Source organism: Cephus cinctus, unplaced genomic scaffold, assembly GCF_000341935.2.
Source record: "Cephus cinctus unplaced genomic scaffold, Ccin1 Ccin1_scaffold1576, whole genome shotgun sequence".
NCBI classification, from domain to species: domain Eukaryota; kingdom Metazoa; phylum Arthropoda; class Insecta; order Hymenoptera; family Cephidae; genus Cephus; species Cephus cinctus.
In genome coordinates, this window is record NW_014333885.1 from 23,037 (window position 1) to 45,447 (window position 22,411).

The window sequence follows — 22,411 nt, forward strand, 5'->3', positions numbered from 1 at the left end:
GAGGGAGGAAAAGGTGGAATAAGAATAACAAAGAAAAAAAACTGTCAGAGAATCTGGGATCTACAGGGGAAGTCTGGTCCATAGGGTAGGAGGATCTGATGTATGTGACTTCACACGTGACTCACGTGAACGTATGAACCTTTCACGTTGATATTAAGATACGTGCTTGGATGCGCATTATAGAGACATCATTCTCCATGATCCTGCTCGGTTCTCACATGTGACTCCTCATACGTTCCATATGGTACTCGTACGTACATATGTATACGTACACCCTGTATATGAATTTTGTATAGTTCGGAATACGTTCGGAACAAATTTTTTTTAGATCCTGAGGTTTTGCCTTTATTTCCTAAATTTTCTTTTCAAACTTAATTTTTTTTTTCTTGAAAAGACAATTTGACTCCTCGCTGCTCAGGGAGGGGAGAGACACGTATCTGCTGCTACCTTTCTTTATTCTCAATGCGTACCGTGTATCTGTATAACAGCAGCACTGCCAAATGGCGAAACGTCTAATTATATACGTCTGCCGCTACCTGCGGTAATTTGCATGTAACTTTACGCGCGACGACACGCGAGAACCGAGCACCGCCGCTTCCTATCGAAACGAAACGCCTGGACAGAGGCCGCAGGCTCTACCTGGAGTTACGGGCTGTCTACGTGAGGTGTGAAAATGACGGATAGCGTCGGGACGCTCGAGTATTATCGCCCCCGGGGCTTTCACCTTTTCTTTGAGCTACATACAGTCCTTGTTCATCATCTACATACACCACAGAGTCACGTACACCGTATGATTAATTTAACCATTTGAAGAACTTCGAATGGCTAAGGCAAATGGTAAAAGGCCATGACCCGGTAAAATAGGCGGGAAAATGTTTAAATTCAAAAGTCCGCTAACACGAAAAATATATAATTTCGAATAATCGAAATTTACGAATGATAAATATTTAACGGGTAAATAAAAGATTATTTGTTATCGATGAGTATTGAAAGAAAAGAGCTGGGGGTCCTAAAGAAGGGGGGGGAGCGGCGAAGGGGGGGTACTATGGTTAAAGGGATGTGAAGGAGGGGAGGGAAGAATGAAAATTCAGACCCGATGCTTTGGTATGGAGCTACAGAGGATTGGTTGGCGAAAGAGTGACTGCGAGGTGCACGCAAGGACGCGGGGCGTCGCGACGTTATTACACGGTTCATTAGGGACGCGCGCCCGCGGCGGCGTCGCTATTCGCGGACTAAAGTAGAGGGAAAATATAGTGCTGGCGCAAGAAGGAGGATGCGCCTCTATCAGCTGCAGTCGGCAACCGCGCCAGTTATACGAGCCGACCAACCAGGAGCGGCGTCAGCCAACCAGAGGAAGGCGCACTAGGTGCACGCTATACCGTGCCAGTCGGAGCCAACGGCTAATGAGCAGAGTCTCAATGATGCCGAACAAATGAAAAATCCGCTTCCCCTAATTACCCAAGGGTAGGTCGTTCCTCGATTCTTGCCTTGGCTGGAGAGATCTCTAGCCACCTGGGGAATCTTCGAGGAATTTAGTATTATCGTCTGGAGTGCCGTACGATGTACCTTTACCGAACTAACGAGATACCCAATGATAACTGGTAAGATTACTTTTTTTTTTACTCTGCGGATGTAACATAAATAATAAAATGCAATTTCGGTAACTAATTTTAGTAGTGACTCTGACCGCGAAAATTTTCAAACTGAAATGCAATTTTTTTCATTATATATTATTATTGAATTTTTTTTCAGCAAGATCTTTTCCTTCAGTAATTCTGAGCAGATTAGGTAGTGGTAATGTAGATGGGTAGATTTACGAATTGGGTCCAGACCGCGAGACGAAGGTTGGTTGGTCTGTCCAGGGTCGCCATTGTTCGTAAAAATTAACTTGGGATTTTTATTTACTACAGGAGTTGTATGGTTATTGCGTAGATAGGAGTAAACCGGTGCAGTGACGTACAGTGAGAGAAAGAGGAAATCTGATCAATTTGAAAACTGGTCCAGTATCATTTTTTTTTATTTCTGCCTATCCACCATTTTTCCTAATTTACTCTCCCTCTGTCGAATACTCCCATATCCTCGTCTCGCTTCCTCGACAATTTCCAAGGGGAATCCTTGCTTGTCTCCTGGATCAGAAACTGATCTCGTAGATCCTGGACCAGGTTACCATCCTACGGCAGGTTATCCCATAGTACGTAGGAGCAACCCAGAGATATTGCCAAGCGATTCAGTGGTCCGCGTAACGTGGTCCACGCTAGTTTTTATGGATTCCGGTCCGACGGGACTTCCGGTACCCGATCTCAACTCCATATCCTACCCTCAACTCTGCGAGTTCAGCAGGCCCACTACAGTCACCCTCGTCCGAGCCAACACTCCTTCCTGATCCCTGGGAACGACCCACGCCCGTTCTGTCTCGCTGCAGTAGAGATGGACTTCCGCTTCCTGTACGTGATTTGTCCCCGTACGTACATGGCGTACAGAGGCGCTTGTATCTGTCCTAGAAATACGACTGCTATGAATATACACGTGTCCCACTACAGTACAGTAGTATCGTATATCTATAGGTAGACACTGTATAGAAACATATAGGGTAGCCATTTAATTAAATCAAGTTATTTCGTTCGTCTTTCTTTTTCCAAATTTTTTTCCCTATCATTTCAATATCAAAAAGACGCAAGGACTGTACGATCCCTTGACAACTGGAGAAAAGTAGATGAAACGACGATCATGAAGAATGCAGGTGCAATGCTGATGAGGTCCTTAGCCAGAATCGAGGGGCAATGGAGATACTAATACAAGGAGTAGTAATAGGGTGGCTTGAGGTGCCTCTCAAATATTTACCATCCCTGGTAAACAGGGTAGACATTGTTCCTCGGCGCTACCATGTGTAAATTTAATCTTCCATAGGGGACGCGTGCACCGGGGGGAGTGGCAGGAGCGGACGTACATGTGGAGCAAGTGGCGTCAGTGAGACAGAGACAAAAATCTTGCAACGTGGGACTGAGATAGAGCTAAAGTGGCAAATTTACCAACAGACGGACAAACTTCCCAAAAATTGAAGTACAGGTCCATTAGTAATTTTTATATAAATTTAGAATGATTTACAAGATCATCCAATCGAGATGATTGACTGTGAATATTTATGCACAGAGTTTCTAGGTAATCCAAAATTCCTTTTAAACGTCTATTACATGACAGGGACACGGGTTACAAGTTCAGGAGGTTACAGAAGAAGAAGATGCTGGAGATGGACCAGAAGAAGGGGTACCAGGGATGATTCGAATAGGTTGGAATCTGCTGACTCGTCGCGGGGGTCATCCCTGTGGTTCAAAGCCGGTGACATCTTCATCTCCTCGTGTCGATTCACCTGGTCCCCCTTTTGCTCCTCCTTCGTGGTCCCGACCAGAGGAACCCGAAACTGATGACCGAAAACGCTGCCGCCACCAGGTCCGATTCCTCCTGCACGCAGAAGAGATAGCGACGGGGTCCATCGAAACGCGGCATGACTTTGCGTCGCTTAACGCCTCTATCCCTTCGATCCCTTTGTCGGCTGATCAAGACCCGGACACCTGGACACAGTGGTGTCTGCTATCTCTTCAGGGTCACCTAGAGTGGCGTAGACATTTTTTCCCCCATACATTAGTCATCCTCTTCTGGGACCTCTTCATCGTCCTGGTCCTGTCTCCGTTGCACTTGCCGATGACGTATCCGGTCTTGAGCTCGTCCGTCCGTCTGAGCGACAGGGAGATAAATCTCAGACTGAGATGTTAACACCAAACTGTTTTTCCCGCAGGTTGGTTATTTGTACGAGACTTTAGATCGTGTTAACACCTAAGGGCGGTTTCTATGATGATCAAGTAATACAACCCTGAAGTGTTGTCCAGCTACCCTAAGTCGTAGAAAATTCGAGGATTCAAAAGGCGCGTGTACGGTGTAAATACGAGTGTTGAAGGAAATCAAGTCTTGCTGGACCCATAGGGCCCATCAGCATCCCAGCCGTGGAATGCCATAGGGCACTGTCGAGTCTAGGGCCCCGCTAATGGCCCCACTTAACGTCTCAAGCATCGTCGGGCCCACGAGCCCGGTTCTTCTTCTTCTTCTTCTTCTTCTTCTTCTGCGATCAAGCCCCGCGGTACAAGTTGACCCGTTCCATCACCATCTCCAAGGCCCAGAGTTAATAATCGGCAATATTTATTCCGGATTGGTCACGGCTCGGTTTGGAGAATTATGAGAAGGGGGTAAGCCGGGGTTGGGGAATGCTGAGGAATGACGTCGCGTTAAGAAGACTCTTGCAGGTCCCGTAAAGACTCCGCGGCGGCTGCGACGCAGAATGGAACGATGGAGGGATCGGACGAATGGATGAAGCTGGGTCCAGTATTGTACGGAGATTAATGCCGCTCTTCAGGCACCATCGTCACGTGTGGGTGTTACGAGCCATCCTGGACTCTGTAACGTTTCAATTCCGCCCAGAGTCCGCGAGACCCAAAAGAGAAGGGAACCAAAATTTTTTTTCAAAAAATACAAAAAATCATCCTTACTTATTTTTTTCCCCAGGTAATTTCCCAAATTTTTTTTTTTTGAAAAATCAAATTGAATTCTCACCTCACCCAAACCACCTTTCCGATAACCCCTTATTCCCCTAGTCACTCCCAAGGGCGGGGATCGACACAGGGGCAGGTTAATTTCGTAGCCTCGGTACCATTTTCAAGGGGAAGGACGGTCCCCGTTTGTCCGAACGAACGGACACCGTAGTCACGTGGTGCACAAAAGGACGAGATGAATCGCCTCCGGAGAGCGCTGGACAAATGGGGACATTAAGTCGCTTTTGCGGCTTGGTACCAGTGGCCACCACGGACACCGGTACCGTCGGCATGTCTCCCGTGTACCAATATATGCGTCTAGGCGCGTACGTACATGGACGTTTCTCTGTGTTTCCTCTACGAGGATCAACTATATACAGATATAGGAACGCGTATTGTGTCGCAGTGAACTATCCGATTGCTATCGAGTTCCGGCGGAAAAGGAGGAAGCTCCCGCAACGCGATTCGTTGGACAGGCAGCACACCCGAGCTACCGCACAAAACTATCAGCAAAGGACGTTATTATCTGACAGAGAAATATATATATATATATATATTTCAAGACTTCCGGTTTCTACCATTTCAAAATTCCTCCCGATCATATGCCTGCATTTTGATTTTAATTTTCAGGGATGCTTCTTTCCTTCTTAGGACACCCGGTATGTGGGTGTATACCAAGGCCCCGTAGGATCGTTGGGGTAGGAGCGAGGACCTGTCACATTACGGAGTAGAATTTATGCCCGATGCCCAGCGGCGTGACAAGTTGCCTCTGATGAACGGCCCCACCGCGAACTCTTGGCCCTCCGACATGGCGAAGAAGTCCTGGCCGGTTTTCAGGCGAGTTGAGTTCGTTCAATTCTTGAGCGAGAAAAATAATTCTACTAGGTTGAAAATTCCAGGATTTCATAGACGTAGTATTTCAGACGTAGATTTCATAGGAGCATACCACGTGTCCGGAGTACGTGATATGCCGATCGTGTACGTTGAAAAAGATCAGAGTCTCGTTAAAAATGTCCGTAAGTATCCGCGAGTGAGTGAAAATTGAAAAATTGAATTTCACTGGCAACGAGTTACGATTCCTTAATTCGTCTCGGCGTCTCGACTGGAACGTCGCCGATTATTTCTTCGGGACCGAAGTCAGTCGGTGAGCCCGGAGCCTGTAGGCTATAGCTTTTTAAAAAAGTTCCATATGATTTTAACGCCGCTCGCAAGAAGCCATTCCTCGCGTTAGGGTCGCCAACCAGCACGACGCGTAGCGATAAACACGGCAAGTTACGATTTCTCGGAGTTCGCCAAGAGTGCGCTTGAGTAGGTACCTAATACGTGTACCAGCTTCAGCGGAGTGTCGTTCCTTTTTCGCTCTGGTACGCACGTTTTACCACTGACAATATAAAAAACTAAAAGACCTAAAAAAAAAAATGAAAAACATTTGGGATAGAAGGACTTCTACCAGTAGGTACCAACTCGAAAAAAAAAAAAAAAATTTACACGCCCATCCAAACCTCGTAGCAAACTAGTCCCGAATTGGACACGAAAGTTTTTCTTGACGAAACCTCAAAGAATTCCCTATGGGACGCGTACGGAGTTCAAAAGACACTAGAAAATGGGCAAAATATCCTTAAACGCATGTGTCAGCCACATTCCGAGCACGTGCCGACGCGTACTGTGTGAAACTGGAGAAAAAGTTTGTACCAACAGAAGAAAAAAAAACAGTCATAAAAATTCTATCGGAACCAAGCGAACGCGTAGGGAAAGGATGCGTCGAGGAAGTCCGACGCCACGCGTCGAGGTTAGCGATGCGTAAACCGAGACGCGGGTAAACGTAATGGGAATACAACGTGAGAGACAGAGAGAGAGAGGAAATGAAGGGGGAAATAGTATAAGGGGATAGAAACGAAGTAAATAATTTATAATAAAGGACAATTTGCTCCGTCGACTCGGCGTCGCATTCCGTCGTGGCAGCACGGTCGCCCTTACGAATCTCCCGTTACCGAGGCTTCTCGGAAAGTTTAATTTCGCAAATCTTGAGCAACGTGCGCGACTTGGGCGCTGGGCTCGAGAATGTTCGCTTATGCGGATATCGTGTAAGATGTGTTGCGGCTCGTGTCGCTACTTCGTGTTTACACGTGTATTGTGCATTTGGTCGGGTGCATACGACGCGCATGCATCGTGTAGTCTCGGCTTACGGCAAACACGGTGTCGGTTGGCACCAACAACGCGCGTCCCGACGACACGAGCCGCGGAACGCTCCTGGCATTAGCTTGCATTCTGGAAAATCGTTTGCTTTGCGAGCGCGACTTGACCGAACTGTAACGAAATCGCACGGGACGATCGGATGGCGAATTTCTGGAAGTACACAAGAGGAACACGTGGGAAGAGTTGAATGTGATTTTGTAAAAAATTTCGTATTAAATATTTGACAAATAAATTTTTATAAATTTCACAATTTTTTTTTTATTAATCAACTGTACCCGTATGGCCGTGTAAAATGTTGGCAATATCAAATTGAAATGTATGAAGGCAAATGAGAGGGAAAAAATTCGATGACCGACAGATGCCAATGATTTTCTATTGAATGATGAACTTTGTGCTTATCGATATGTCGGATGATTATATTTTTGGAAATTGGATATCGCTGGTGGGTATACGTGTCATTGAATCGGCAGTCGGAGAATATTTTGAAATGATTCGATTAAAAAAATAGAGGCGGTCAGCAAATTATTTCCGATTGTGCATTTCGCAATGGCTCACGAACGCGCGCAGCCTGTATTCTATGAATGGCCGGAGTGAAATAAAGGGAATGCAAATATTTTCAGGTGAAAAGCCCTGTGCAGCATTGATACGCCGTTTCAAAGGTAATATCTCACAGGGGTAGTTTCACTATGGTGTTAAAGAGTGTTTCGGAGGGTTGGAGAGGAATTGTTTTTCCTTTGTAAAGAGATCAGTTTGTCTAGGGAGACTCAAAACAATCTTGTTGTCTCCTCGGACGCCCATTGTCTTAAAATTAGCAGGGGTGCCAACCCCCTCTAGTTTTCCCATGAATATCACGCCTTTTACCCTACCCGATCCCGGCAGGCTGATTAGCTAAAAACCCACGGAGAACACGAGGGTGCTCTTTAGAAATTTCACCCCCTGAATCATAGACAGATTTCTTATTTACTCAAGGTTATTTACTAGCTGTCCCATTATAGAACCATAATCGACACCTAATACGTACAATGTTATTTAAAAAAATATACATTGTTTTACAGGACTATAGCATTTTTCAAAAAAAAAAAAAAAAAAAAAAATTAAAACTAGCTGTCCCATTATAGAACCATAATCGACACCTAATACGTACAATGTTATTTAAAAAAATATACATTGTTTTACAGGACTATAGCATTTTTCAAAAAAAAAAAAAAAAGAAAAACGTTAAAGACTGGTTAGAGAAAATTTTGAAAAATATTTTTCGGGAGCAAAGGGTTGATAATAATTTTTCCGTACTCCATGAGAGGGGTTCACGATATGGGTATCCTTAGTTGGATTAACGGCAATTAGTCAAGTTCTTGGGGTTGGTAGGCGTGGCGGGTCTGTCGACAACTGGGGAGCGAAAAACGACACCCTGCAAAAGTATTCGATACCTGGGAGCCCATCCCCAAGTACAGCAGTCATAAAACGAAATGCCCGGGTGGACACTTTTATGGTGGTAGGCTTTGTCTAGGGTCGCTGGGTTACTGCGTTACGACCTACGAAGGTCCTGAAAGTCCTGGACAAGGGTTTTCTGCGAGAGCAATATAGTCATGGCGAGCACCACAGGACTAGCCGGTACCGTAGGGCCTTGCCCAGCAAACCGGACCATCCTGGATAACGTTCTCGGCAAGGGCTGTAAGATTGCCCCAATCGGACACCCACTGTTTCTGGTCCTTCCATGAAGAGCTGCGTGCCATAAATGATACCGGCTGGCCTGTTGCTTCTACGTGAAGGCGAATACGTACAAACGGCGATAGAAGCCGAAAGATCCGTTTTGTATCAGAACACGAGTATCGCTACTAAAAATAAAAACGTCAAGTATGCATGTAGACATAGAAAAAAAAAAAAATAGCATCCCTATAAAATACCCAAAATAATTGATAAATTTTTTCTATTCACTTTTTTCTATTTTCACTATGACCCGGTTCATGCCGAACAAAAATTTTTCCCCAGGGACAACATGGCGCCGTAACCAAAAATCTTTCCAATAGTATTCTCAGTCGGAGCTATCATTAGCATTTCCATCAGCATCGACTGTTACTTCGGGACGCTTTAATTTCTGACAGACATTAAGACAGACGGACAGACCTCGGACAGACGGAGTGGACCCAGATGAGGATGAGGATGAGGATCAGGATGAAGGATATGGGCGGTGGGCTCCCCTGTTGCGAGCCGGTGGGACTTCAAAGTGTTCGGAGACTTCATCATCGATATAGGCCCTGATCACTGCCGACAGATTAGACGCCTTGGTTCTCATCTTCGCTCAGCCTCCTCGTCTCCCTCTCGTTCTTGGGTCTTCGAGACTCTCGTTCCGACCTTGTTCATCCATTTTTTAGACGTGCCATATACTCGTCCTACAAGCTGGTCCCACGTTGACCAAGGTCATCGGGAGCTAAGGACGATCCTTGCCAAATTTTCGATTTCCGTGATTCCTGGATTCGACTGATCGGGACGAGGACAAGGACGGCTCGGAGATCAGGTACCCCGGGGTACTGGATGACCACCAGGTCCCTTTTTAGGATTCGGCAGGTTTCCTCGTCCACAGGTGTCTCAGCTAAACCGATTAGACGCACCTGAGGAATTCATCCGAGCAACCCTTATTTCCCAACCTGAGGTGAGCAATAAATCATGATTTGCAACCCTTTATCAGGTGTACCAATCTCACGAAGTGTCACCACGACGGAAGGTACCAACAATGAAAAAAAAAAAATCCCCAAAAACAACGTTCTCGTACAAATCATTTTTTTATAACCTAAAAATATCTCAAAATCATATACTTTTGCGGATCTAGGTAAAAATATTTTTTTGGGGAAAAAAAAAGATTCCAAGAAACAGGCCTATCGCGAAGCGCACAGCAAAGCAGTATCAAGGCAACAGTAACTAGTAACGGGAAGTAATGTAGGCAGCGTGCGTCGGCGTTTTTGCGTCCTGAAACAATGGCTCAATAGGCGTCACGTGACGGGACTGAAATTACGGGTGAAAATTGCCGATTTTCCAGCGGTCTTGCGGCTTTTGATGAAGCCGCGGTTTTCTCGGCTCTCCCATTAAAGTACGACTTTATCCTGGCTTTTCCTGGAAGCTACGAATACGCATAGTCCCTGGCCCACAGGAACAGTATTGGCATGCTGAAGTGTTACAGCCTCAAGACCCAGTACCCAAAGACATATACCTGCTATACAATATTTGCACGTAGCTTCCTTAACTGGCAGCATTAATTAACTATCAATGCCGCGTAGTAACATTGAGAAAACTTTTACTAGTCGCTATTGATAGTTTCATTGAAAACTTCCCATTATGTCATTGCCATAGAATAAATTTTATGAATGAAATCATTGGGAAGCTCATGGCGTTAGAAACGACAGTACGTACTACTATTTGTAGACGGCTACCGTACTCTTGATACCTATATGTCCAGGTACTGGTATCACTACGTGCGTATATATATATATATACTTTGTACTTCTGAACAGGAGTTAGCCTTCGCTTCATTCATTCACAAAGACAATGGGTGTCTCTACGGCTAATGACTTCACGTAACGGATGACAGACAGTTTGGACATACTGACGTATTAATGGACACAGGATATATTACTAGTATATATATTGTGTACGGTGGCAAAATTTTTTTTGGATTCTAACAAATTTCTAGTCTAAAATGGTCGTTCGCTTTAATGTATTTTTTTTTTTTTTTCTATACTTTTGTACGAGGTACTCACTGTTCGGGGAGTGGGAGTAATTACTGTGGAGTAATTAGAGCTACCGGTGTACTCCTTGATCGAGCACTTCGGCGATCCTTGTGTTCTGATTGAATTTTCAAACTTTCTAGCTAACAGACTGGAACGGTATTACAGTACATAGGTATACGGGTAGCTTGGAGTTGGGCAACTGGCTGGACGCTTGGGTTCGCGTTTGGTAAGTACAGATTCAGCTGCCCACGTCGAGCATATATATAAGGTGTTCAGTAATTATGAAGCACCCACGCGGGCGTAAGAGTAAACCTCGTTACGGAGGAAAATAAAAAGGAACGTTTAAACTTCTTGAGCAAGAGACAAGGCGGATGCTCATTTCATTCGAGTCAATTTACACTTCGGAATACGTAACCCGTGATTGGAGAATCGTAAGATGCGGGTATAGATAAAAAAAGAAAAATGAAAATTTTTCATTATTTCGTTATTACTCCCGCTGACAAAATTACGATAGTACACGATCGGGATGAATTTTTATAATTTTGACCTATGACCCTACAGAGTGTCAAAGCCAAGGGTAGATAACGTACGGCGAAGGGAGTAAACAAATGACGACACCCCTGGTCTCTGTCGGAAATCACCAGGAATGCCATTAAAACGACAAATCTACGTCGGGCTGTTAGAATTGATAAATTGCAACTTCCGGCGATGACGCTTCCGCGGCCCAGCGTACAATTTCCTGGACAACGATGGCCGAAGTGGAACTCTAAGTAGATAGAGTATATCCCTACCCATATCCTATCCCTGCCTATATCTGGCCCGTCCAGGAGATGAGGTACGAATCCAATGCGCCGGAGACGCAGCGTAGCTGCTGCAAACGTTACAGGACGTAACGGGCCATCGGAAATTGGCCCGATGACTTTGATTAAAGCGTTTACGGTGCTCGCGACAATCTCGTAAATTAATCGAGGCATTAGGCGTCGCGACGCACCTATCTGTATATAGGTATCCCGTCGTATATTTACATCTACGATATATGTATATACGTACGTATACGGCAGGTGGGCGCGTGCATTAGAAAAAGCCTATATATACGTATATACCAGATGTAAAAGTAGCGTAACAAGAAGATTCATTTTTGGGGGGTACCCAAGTCCCTTTTTCGGCGGTCCCCGATGTAAAATTGGTAGGGAACGGGCCCTAAGGCATAAGAACGTGCCGAGTCACTGGACAAACGAGCCGATTCGCACCTCCCGTGGGCAGGTAGTGAATTTCGCGTTGGCTACCTGAAGACGTTGAATCCTCTTTGCATGAGGCCCGCAGGAACCGGGTCCTCCTGTATCAGCGGATCCTCCGAGCCGGGGCCCGATTTATTGGCGAGTTAAAAAGAAGCCGGGGCCCTCGACATAACTCAGCGTCCGGATGATGTTGACTGAGTGGCTAACTCGACCAGAACGTTACCTGACTGACTGACTGACTGACTGACTGGCTGGTTGACTGGACTAGCAGCCGCTTACGGGTCTTCGCCAATCAAGCTGCATTCACCGGTACTAAGTGGGCTGCCTTTAATTAACCGGACGTTATTTAATTCTTTGCCGTCGATATATTCTACGATAGCCGCGTCGTTATTTTTCTTTTATAATCGACATTATTATTCTTCACTTTTCTGTATACCGAGTGTCATTTAAATCCCATAGACGCCTAATAAAATCATATCGTCGGGCCAATAAAATATTTATAGAATCGTTTATGGAGCGTGCAGCAACCCCTATCTCACCCTTGGTCCCCAGCGGTTACACGATATTTACCCTCGCCACTCCCTGGCTCTAAGGGTTTTGTGTTAACCGTATGCTATTAACGTGGCGTATTTTATTTTGCCCTTTCACCCTCGATGTACGCTCACTATAGAGATTTAGGAATATTTTTAATCTTGTGGTACGATTCATTTTCTTTTATTTCGACATTTTTGTTTTTTCTATTATATATGTATATACGTGTACGAAAATAGATATCACAATTTATCTCGTACGGTAACGAGGAATTCAGAGATTTTAACACGAGGAGGGTACCGGTACGGGACCCTATATGAATCCCGCACAGCTGGACCCTTTTTGCGCAGCTGGTCTTCGCAATTTTCCAAGGGTAGGTCCCGGCAGTCCCATCGAGCGCAGTCAATAAATAGGGGCCTTAATCGTACGCTCTATCATTTTTCGTATGCGTACGTGTATGCCAGTATACGATCCCAAGTCCCGACTCGACTCTCTTTTGATTTACCAATCGAATTCGTTCAGGGGGCCTTATTTCAAGTACACGCGACTGCATTAAACAGTTGCTGTACTTCATAGGTTTAGGTCCCTTTTACTATAATTGATACCTAATAGAGTTTAATGTGATTTTTTATAGCTACCTAACCCTTCTTACAGTTAGTTATGCTTTGTGTATATATATATACTTTTTCATATATATATGTATGGAAAATAAAAGCAAGAGAGAATAACGAAGAAGAAGAAGAAGAAGACAATGATTTAGGTATTCAGTGAAGATCGACAACGGTGCAGATGCGACCATGATGACCCCGGATCAGGCACCGATCGTCAGATCGATAAGGACTCAAGAGACGTCCAGGTATCCATTAGAGAGTTAACGCCTCTATTAGTCGAGACTAACGTCCACCCACGCCACCTTGAAAGAGGCGAATGCTTCTCACATGAAATTTCTATGAAGATCGATAACACGAAATAGCAATTTGAATATCGATTTTCGAAAATTACAAAAAAACCACGCAATAATCTGTCGACAGCTAATAAAATGGATAAATATATAGGTGGATAGAAAAAAAAAAAAAATTTCTAAAAATACCATTGGTATTCTACGCCATTATTTTCACTCGTAAATATACGTCATCTAGCATCTCTTGGATATTCTTAGAAAAATATAAAATCTAATTTATGTAAATCCTCAGGATGCTCGTTCGAGAGATCTTAAAACTGAGAAGTAACATTGGATTCTGCGAATCCACTAAGATCTGGCATATCTTTTTGGGGGGGATCCTGGACCTGATCCGTGAGTCACTTGAAAATGACTTTATACGTGGGCTCAAGTAGTTGCTATTTTTATTTTCACTTTTCAAATTGATTAAACGCGCAAGAGGCTGCGCCAAGAGATCCTGGACCAGGAGGATACAAGCTTTCGGAAGTCCTTAAGGGTTTGTTTTGCTTATCTGAGACAAATTTGCTGTCTTGTAAGCGAGACCTAAGGGTCCTTTTGACAAACTATAGGGCTGTGGGGATAGACCCATGGTGCAGCTACAACGCGTTTTGTCTTTTTCTCTTTTTCTTTTGCTCCTCGTCTCTTCCATTTGGAAACCCTGCAAGGAAACCCCTATGGCCCTATAAAGGCCGACCAACTTTTTTTTCCCTACGCGTGGCTCTTCGGTCAGTGTTTTTTGTCTTTTTTTCTTTTTTTTTTTATTACCCACGTGAAACACGACCAGAGCACGGATTCTGATGTCACGCCGTTATACGGGACCCCAGGAAATTTTTGACACTTATTTATTTGTTTATGGTCCATAGAGCCCTTTATGGGTATGGCTGAAGTAAATGTTGACAAAAATAAAAGATTACTCGGTCAGTGATAACATCCTGCTTTTACTTATCGGTAGCAATGCGTTATTGATCCAGGTGAGAACCGGTACTATTTACGAGGTTAAAAACAAATGAGTCACCCGTTAGGATGAGTTATAATATATCTGAGTGGATACTTGAAAATAAGAGGAATCGACCGAATGACTGGGTGTACCCTGGGCTATCATTTGTTTGAGGAAGGGATGTCAGGGATGAGTCAGTGAGATAGCCCTATTTCTGTAAACAAGGGAAAAATTGAAATTCGCCAATGGGGAGAAATCGCTATGAAAAATAATTATTTTTCAACGAAATAATTAATTACGTATTTTCGAACGGCGACAATTAATTATCCTTATCGAGTACAATTATATGGATCGTTTGTCCGTCCCAGAAATGGTTGGTCCTTCATGGAGTGATAAATAAATCACTAGATCTAACTGGATGAACTTTCCGGTCTCCGAATCCCCTAGGGTAGTTCTCGTATTACCGTTGGTACTAATCAGTCCTATCTTATAGCCACACCCTTAACCCTCGACCCTTAGCTTCGGGATATTCCGGGGATTTCCGGCACTTCCTTCCGAGACGCATCGTATACCCAACAGTAATAGCGTCTAATGCGTTACCGACCGAACGACGTCGGTGCGGCGTCCCGACGCCTCAACCAAAACGTTAACGAACCATCGTAACGCTTCCTTGGAATCTCGCCCTTTTACATACTTTTCACCCTTACTTCACTGTCCAGCACGTGCGTGAGACACGCGAGCTTTCTTTCCGCGTTAATGGGACCGCAGGGGTAGTACGTAGGGGGTGCTATTTAATTTTTTTCTCTTCGTCCCTCTGACGTAAATCCTCCATCTGATCGTACACCCCCATTGTAAGATACGAAACCAGAAACGCGACAAACCTGCCCCCTGTGTCGATTAAAAAAAATACTCCATTAGCAAGATCATTAGGGATGTTTGTAAGAAATAAAAATGCAAAAAAAATTTTTTTCAATTCACAAAATCAAAATTTTAAAAATTCATCATTTTTTCCCCATTTTTTTTTATCTACCATTTATCATTTATTTTTTTGCCAAATTTCATTTTCGCAATAAATTTCACGTTTCCCGGCTAAATATCTGGGGTATATCAAGGGCAGTTAAAGAAAATCGACGTAAAAGGGAACGAGCGAAACGGAAGTAAATCATGTTCCAGGGACTGCGTCATGCGATGACAAATGAGCAAGGTGACGCCATCACGCAAGAAGTGGCAGTGACATCTGATAACGACAGTAATCGCATTAGAGAACCCTTCGAGTTATCCTTTCCGATGGGGTGGAGGGTAGTAAGGAGAGAAAGGGGTGGGCTCTTTAACGACGTCTGGTATACCACCCCTTAGAAATGGAAATAAAAGAAAAGCTTCCCCAACCTCGACCAGCATATACATACACGGCATATACAGGCAGTAACCATGACGTAAAGAATGAATCGTTTGCATTGGAGCTCGCATAAAGATCCACCTGCTATTTCGTAGACCGTTAAAAAGATCACGTGAAATAATAAAACCAACAAGGAACACCTTTGGTGCGCGTTAACGCGTACAGAGGCGCAATCTGGCGAAGGAAAGAGAAAAGCAAAAAGAGAAATTTCAACCCTCGAGTAAAACGACCCTTCCGTGACAATGCGACATTTTATTATTAAAGTCGAGTGTCGCCGCGGCGAATCAAGTACTCGAGGCGCGACGCCGCGACGCGTCGACGCACGACGCCCGTCGACTGCCATTACGTTTTAAAATGCTGATGCAGGACGCCACCGCGTCATTGTCGACGGCCTCTTCGGGTCGCGCGAACACCGAGCGCATTTCACGTGGCCACGCTGCCTCGCGTATCGCCATTCAAACTTAACGTTTGGACCTTCCTCGCTATAATTATGTAACGCTGTCAATGGCGAATGGGGAGGTTAGCTAGGATAAAGAGTAATTAAACGCTAGCCAGAAAGAAGTGCACAGAGCCCTATGGAAATTTACCCTCGTGAGGAAGAGAGCCCGTTACACGTGGTACGAGGGTTCGAATCCCGTGTAGGTCTTTTTTTTTTTTTTTTTTTTTTTTTTTTTTTTTTTTTTTTTTTAATGGTTACCCCTATGTACATTTTTGCATGTGCATAATCATTTTTTTTATACACAAAAAATTGCCAATTACTCACCGAGTCTTTTTTACCGTGTCTATTGTCATCCTTTCGATACTCTAACCGATACCAATTATAGTCGACCTAGACCTAAAATGCTTTGGGGTATCTTTCTCGTCTCTGTGCTATCCTGCGATATGGCGCTTTGTGTCTAATTAAGATTACGTGTTAATGAGAAAGCGAATGGGTAATTGTATGTATATACGTTACTACTGTTACGAGACACGCGATCCAAGATCGTGTCGAGATTAGAAAGGCCAACGCGTGAACTGGCAAACTGTTACACCATGGCTTTTCGACTGGTAGCATCGTCTTGAATTAATGTGGAAGGTGAACCGTGAACCTGGCAACCCTTTTCCGCGAGGTCAAAATATTTCCCGTCAACCCTTAAGAGGTACGAAATGCTTATATAACCGTAGTTCATTTACCTGGAGATTTCGAGTATCAAACTAACGAGAACCTGTTAAACTAATGAACTCTTAGGCGCTAACCTCGACACCCAGTGACACGATGTGCTGATTAAGAAATATCCTTTCACTTGGAGTGTAGCAAGGATCGGTAATGGATGAGAATTTAGAAATTTTTTTTTCGAAATTCGTTCAGACAGTTGGATACAAAAATTTTTGCATTTTATCAGTGACCTTTGTCATTGAGCGATTATCGGCCTATGTCGAATATTTTTTGGATTAATCGAGATATTTTAATTATTTAATTAGGAGACGGTATAAATAATTGGTTGATGGTAATTATTCACTTACCATGCTCGTACGGATTCCGAGTAGCAGCCAGTCTCTGGATTCAACATTTTACGCTCGCTTTCCGACCTGAAAATGAAAAGTGTCGTTAAGCAATGTTATTTGTTTGGGAAATCAAAAAAAAAAAATTAAAAATCCATAAAAATTTTTTGATTTTTTTGAAAAAAAAATGTAGGCATCATCTTCTTTTCGGAAATATCTTTCGTTAATATTATTACGTCGTCGGTCCTAGAAACCCGTCATTATCGCTTCAACGAATGGAGCGAGTTTATGAATAATGACAAAGTGTCACAGCTAACGCGCTGTCACTAATGACAACGTAGAAGAAAAAAAAATGTAACACGCGTAAACATGACAACCTATCAATGCATTACTACATCAATATATAAACCAGACGATTTTGACTTGTTACGTATTATCTGTCTACGTAGATTTTTATTGGTTTCTCGTATACTCTAATTTTTTTTCTTCGCTTTTTCACATACACGACAATACAGTTGGTGCGTTCGTCATAACTCCCTTAATATAATGCAATTACATTTGATAAACATAAGTGATAAGAGATCCCATTGGACGATAGATTGACAAAGTGTTTTTTCTGAATACGAAATTTTTTTGTTAAAAAAAGCAAATATATCAAAAAAAAAATTTGGAAAAAATTTGTTCCCTAAGAAAATGCTTCACGATATTTCTTTTTCCTTTGATAAAGATGTTTAAACAATTAAAAAAATTGAGGTAATCGGATCATGAAAAAATTGGTTATATTTATTTTGTTACGTTTATCAGAATTGTCATTCCGCCTGTCACAGAGTCCATAACACGTGGGATCGCATGTGTCTTTACATTGTCTACTTTTATATAGACATATTGCATCTACATATACGTTTTCCAACTAGGTCAAAAATATAAGCAACAATCGACCTGACTCTACTACACAGATAGAGAAATCAGTTTATCGTGATTCAATGTTTGTATGTTTTGACAATGCCACTATCAACAGGGATGATTATGAGGGACATTAGTGGGTGGTTAGGATACGTGGAAAGGGAAGGGGGATCCGTGAGAACTCCATCTGTCCACATATGTACGCGTATACTACAGACCATATATATATATAGCTATAGCACCATGGGTATAGCGAATATAACGTACCGAAGGGGTGTCGAGTGCGTAGGGGTTGAAATCACTGTCCGCAAGCATTACGCATTCATGCGTGTCAGCTCGCGTGAGCTACGCACTGTGGGAATGTGCCTTTATGCCGATGTTAATTTCAGGGGCGGTAACGGGAATGTGATTTTTAGCTATTGCCATAGCGGACACAAGGGCTAATATGTCTAGGGTATTATTGCGTGAATTATGATCGTTACAATAGAGAGACGCGTATACCCTTCGACCGTGTATACACTACACGGTGAATCCATACGCAGGGGTCGCAGGTTCGATCCCGGGAGACGGCAACTTTTTTTTCTTAATAAAAATAATTTTCACGCGTAAATTAAAGTTTACGTAAAAGGTACTTTTTTACGTGTGAAATAATTTTTTTAAAATAATTACAAGTTTTTTTATGGTATGGTATTTCTATATCCGTAGGCTATCCTGTATAGCTAAGACAGTAGACAGGCGAGATCAGCCACCTTTAATGTTACTCTAATTGGTAATGAGCAAGTGGACGCTCGGTTGCACCACGTAACGACGATACTCCCGTAGAGGGGTACCCACTACGTCGAGGAAGGAGCCGCCCGAAGACAGGGGATTCGTCACGCGCTTCCTCGTTTAATGATAATCGTAAAAACCGTAGGGATTCTTCCTCGGCCGATTCAATTACTGTGGCATCCACGGGCCACCGAAGACGTCCAGTAATTTTCGACTTTTTGATACGTACGAGCGTCAAACTATTTTTCTTTTTTATTCTCCTTCGTACTTCTTACCACAGGGAACAAACATATCCTGTCCATCCGTATTTTCTTCTCCATTGTCTGTGGGACTATGGTGGATTGAAAAAAAAAAAAAAATTTATTCCCCACAAACTCGCGGTACGATTCGCAGCTGTCAATTATTATTATTATGCGTTCGGGTATTGACCAATGGCTATGCCTTAAGTAAATGGAGCGTGACCGTTCGATCGAGCGAATGTAATGGGAATTGGCGTAAGTGAATAAGTAACCGAGTGACTGGGCTGAGTAATGGTAAAAGAAAGAAGAATTCGGAGAAGGTATTACAAAAATTTTTTTTTTAAATGACAGTTTTGAAAAATATTTCTTGAATCTGTTTTAGGCGCGTGTCGAGTAACGAGCTTGTTATATTTTTTATTTGTATTAATGGTACTGAAAAAAAAAAAAATAAAAATAAATAGTCTGACAGGCAATTCGAAAAATATTTTCTGAACGTGCATTAATGGTAAGTAACGAGCTTGTTACCTTCGTCTCTTTCTCTAGGCGACAGCCATTCACTGATAATGGAACGAATTTAAGGCGATTTCCATGAGCGACACGTGTTCCCTGGATATAATTTTCGTATCGGCCATTAGGTCACGAAGAAATGAATGTTAGGCTTTTAGTACTTTACCGTTAGGACGTAGCGATGGTCTATTATTTTTTTGGTTCACTCTTTGGTTTTTGGATTTTATTATACACTCTCTACCGGAAATTCAATTAGGCGTGACGTAACAATTTCTAGTGTGATAAAAAAATATATTTTTCGAAAGATAAAAAAAATTTTGCAAAAATATTATTTCGGGGAAGGTCCGATACCAAAATTTTAGTAAATTCGTCATTTTTTTAATTCTTTGACAATTGTATGTATCAAGGTCATTTGCCAGGGACTGTCAATAGTTAATGATTAATTAGGGGTTGGTAATGGGGATGAATAAGTGGGTGGCTAGTTCACGTGAACTTGCTACGTAATGGTAGCGTCTTTGGGGGGTGTCGTGAGAGTGTACAGATGGGGGGTGGGTTCTCTAAGGTGATATAAACCACCCCCGTGGTTCCACGGTTCGCGTTCCACTAGGTACCTCTGGCTCTCGGACCATTTGTCAAGGTGACAGGGCAATCTCACCCCCACGCTAACCCACCCTTGAAAACTGGAAGCCTTGCTCCACCTGTCAACGGGACATCGATCAAAGCTGTTTTAAAATTGGAAATTCCGAGTTAATATCGAACTCGAAATCGACGGGGTTTATTCGTTGTCAATGTTAAATTGGCCCCTGGAACTGATAACTTGGCAATTATCCAGACGAAAATGGTTTTGCTTGGATTTCATTGTTGCCGGACCAATTTTTTTCCTCACACAGTTAATCGTCAAGTCCGTATAGGTCAAAGTTGAATGTCGACGGTCTATATCCATATAATGAAAATTCATTCAGACTCGATACATCCCTTTGTACGCGAAGCGTTTAAACTAGGAAACAAATTTTTATTGCCAAAAATTCAATTGAAATTTTTTTTTACAAATTTCTGTAAATCGTGTAAAAACGATCTGATTTAATTTTTAAACGTAACACGAACAGTAGAACTCGTACCAGGGTTTCGAACCAACATGTAATTCCATGTATTACGGAGGCAACATGTTCCTGAGGTAATGACAGTATTTAACCAGTCCACGAGGCTATGTTCCCATAACCTCGACGATACGGCAGGAGCCGTGATTCTTATGGAGTCCCATACGAGTCAAGCTTTTGGCAGGTGCTGCTTGGATTTCCCATAGAATACCGGCGCGTCATGTTAATTAAGGCTGGTTCACCTGCACCCTCGAATTCCCATGAAAACGAGACTGCTGGTCAGCACTGAGATTTTTTCAAACTAATATATACTTCAAGTAAAAAAAAAATGATATCTGTACAAATTATTAAAAACTTATCAAATTTTATATTTTACGAAAATAAGAAAGTAATACGACAAATAATACCTCTCGCGTAAGATTGATAGACGGCGAATCGAACGATACAAAAGATACGATGCAAATAAATAAATGGATAATAAAATACGAATTCTCAAAGTTTCTATAGGGTTCAAAGCCGAAGCAACCTCAGGGCTGTATCCCAATAATAAATCGCCCCTTTAATCACGAGTCGTTCACGCTCGAGTCATTTGGCTTAATGGTGGCCTGTTGTTTAGGCCGCAATGCGGTAGGTTGCAAAGTCAATTTTCACAATGGCGATGCCACCAGTCAAGTTTCCTTTAACCCTTTATCATTAATCAGCATACGTTAAAGATAACGATATGCATTAATAACGTCGATATTAAAAAAAATTTTATTTTCAATTAATTAATCCCGCTAATAATTTACAAATTACTTTTCCAATCGCACTGCTATCAAATTCTTATTCCTTTTTCCCACTGAACCTGTTACTGATAAAAAATTTCTAATCAGTGACAACACGGCTTCGTCCTGTCATCAGGGAATCAGTGCGAGTCCGTATACAGTAGTGAGCTCGTCCCGACACGGAGGTTCCGCGCCCTTCCGGTTCCGGTGTTCCGGTAGGCTTGTCTCTGCAGGGGGAACCTTACTTCCGTTTCAGGTGGGAAACACGCTCAGCCGAGCGGTATGATGCTCGCACGATCCACGGATCCCTGACTGTGACGTTTCGATGGGATATCCGGAGAAGCTATACAGATTCCGGAGTAACTTTTGATTTATATACCGACGCACTTAACTGATAATTAAATTTTTTTTTGGCCTAAAATCATGCGTATCAAAAATTGAATGAAAAAAAGTAAAAAAGAAAAAAAAACTAAAAATCTCTAAATTACATAAAAACATGTAAATCGAGTATACGAGTGACGTAAAGGATGGGCTAGGTAAAATTTTTAGGCGAGGCCTCCGGCCTGTAAATAAAAAGAAAAGCTAGACCGAGAGAACGATACAAAAATCAGTAACGGAAGTGGAAGTGGAACTGGAAGTGGAAATGATGACGGCGTGACGACGCTAACCAGGCTCGCTTATCGTTATATCGGCAGGCTCGTCGTTTCCGTAATTTCCTTTTCCATCGCCACTTTTCTAATGCACAGTTCCATACAGCTACAGGATTTAGGTACATTTAAGTGCTAACGCATTAGTTACATATACACTTTCATGAAAGCAGCCCTAATACGGTGTTCAGTAATATATACTATAATAGCACGTGAATCGACGATATTAAAAATCCCCCCCCCCCAAAAAAAAAAAAAAAATTGGAAAAAATAAAAATTCAATAAAGGAAAATTATTTTCAAAATTCAATATTATGTCCATCGTTGGTTATAATAATGACGACGGAGACCATATTCGGTCTGTTTGGCAAATCGCAGAAAAACTACCCTTGCGGGAGCATTGCAAGCGGGCCTAGAAAGGGCACACCTGGTCGCGTTACGCAGCTGCAGCCGCACCCCCCCCCC

The 22,411-nt window shown here is 42.9% G+C and overlaps 1 protein-coding gene across 3 annotated transcripts in view; it reads right to left on the minus strand.

Moving 5' to 3' along the window:
* Window positions 1-22,411, minus strand: part of LOC107273347 (transcription factor Sox-2) — a 248,390-nt gene that overhangs the window by 18,891 nt on the left and 207,088 nt on the right. For all 3 annotated transcript variants that reach the window (XR_001539209.2, XR_003061511.1, XM_015751442.2), the window contains one exon: window positions 17,044-17,109. Coding sequence is in view for 1 of the 3 variants with exons in the window: in XM_015751442.2 (XP_015606928.1) it covers window positions 17,044-17,109 (66 nt within the window). In the remaining 2 variants the exon portion in view is untranslated. The remainder of the gene's footprint in view (window positions 1-17,043; window positions 17,110-22,411) is intronic.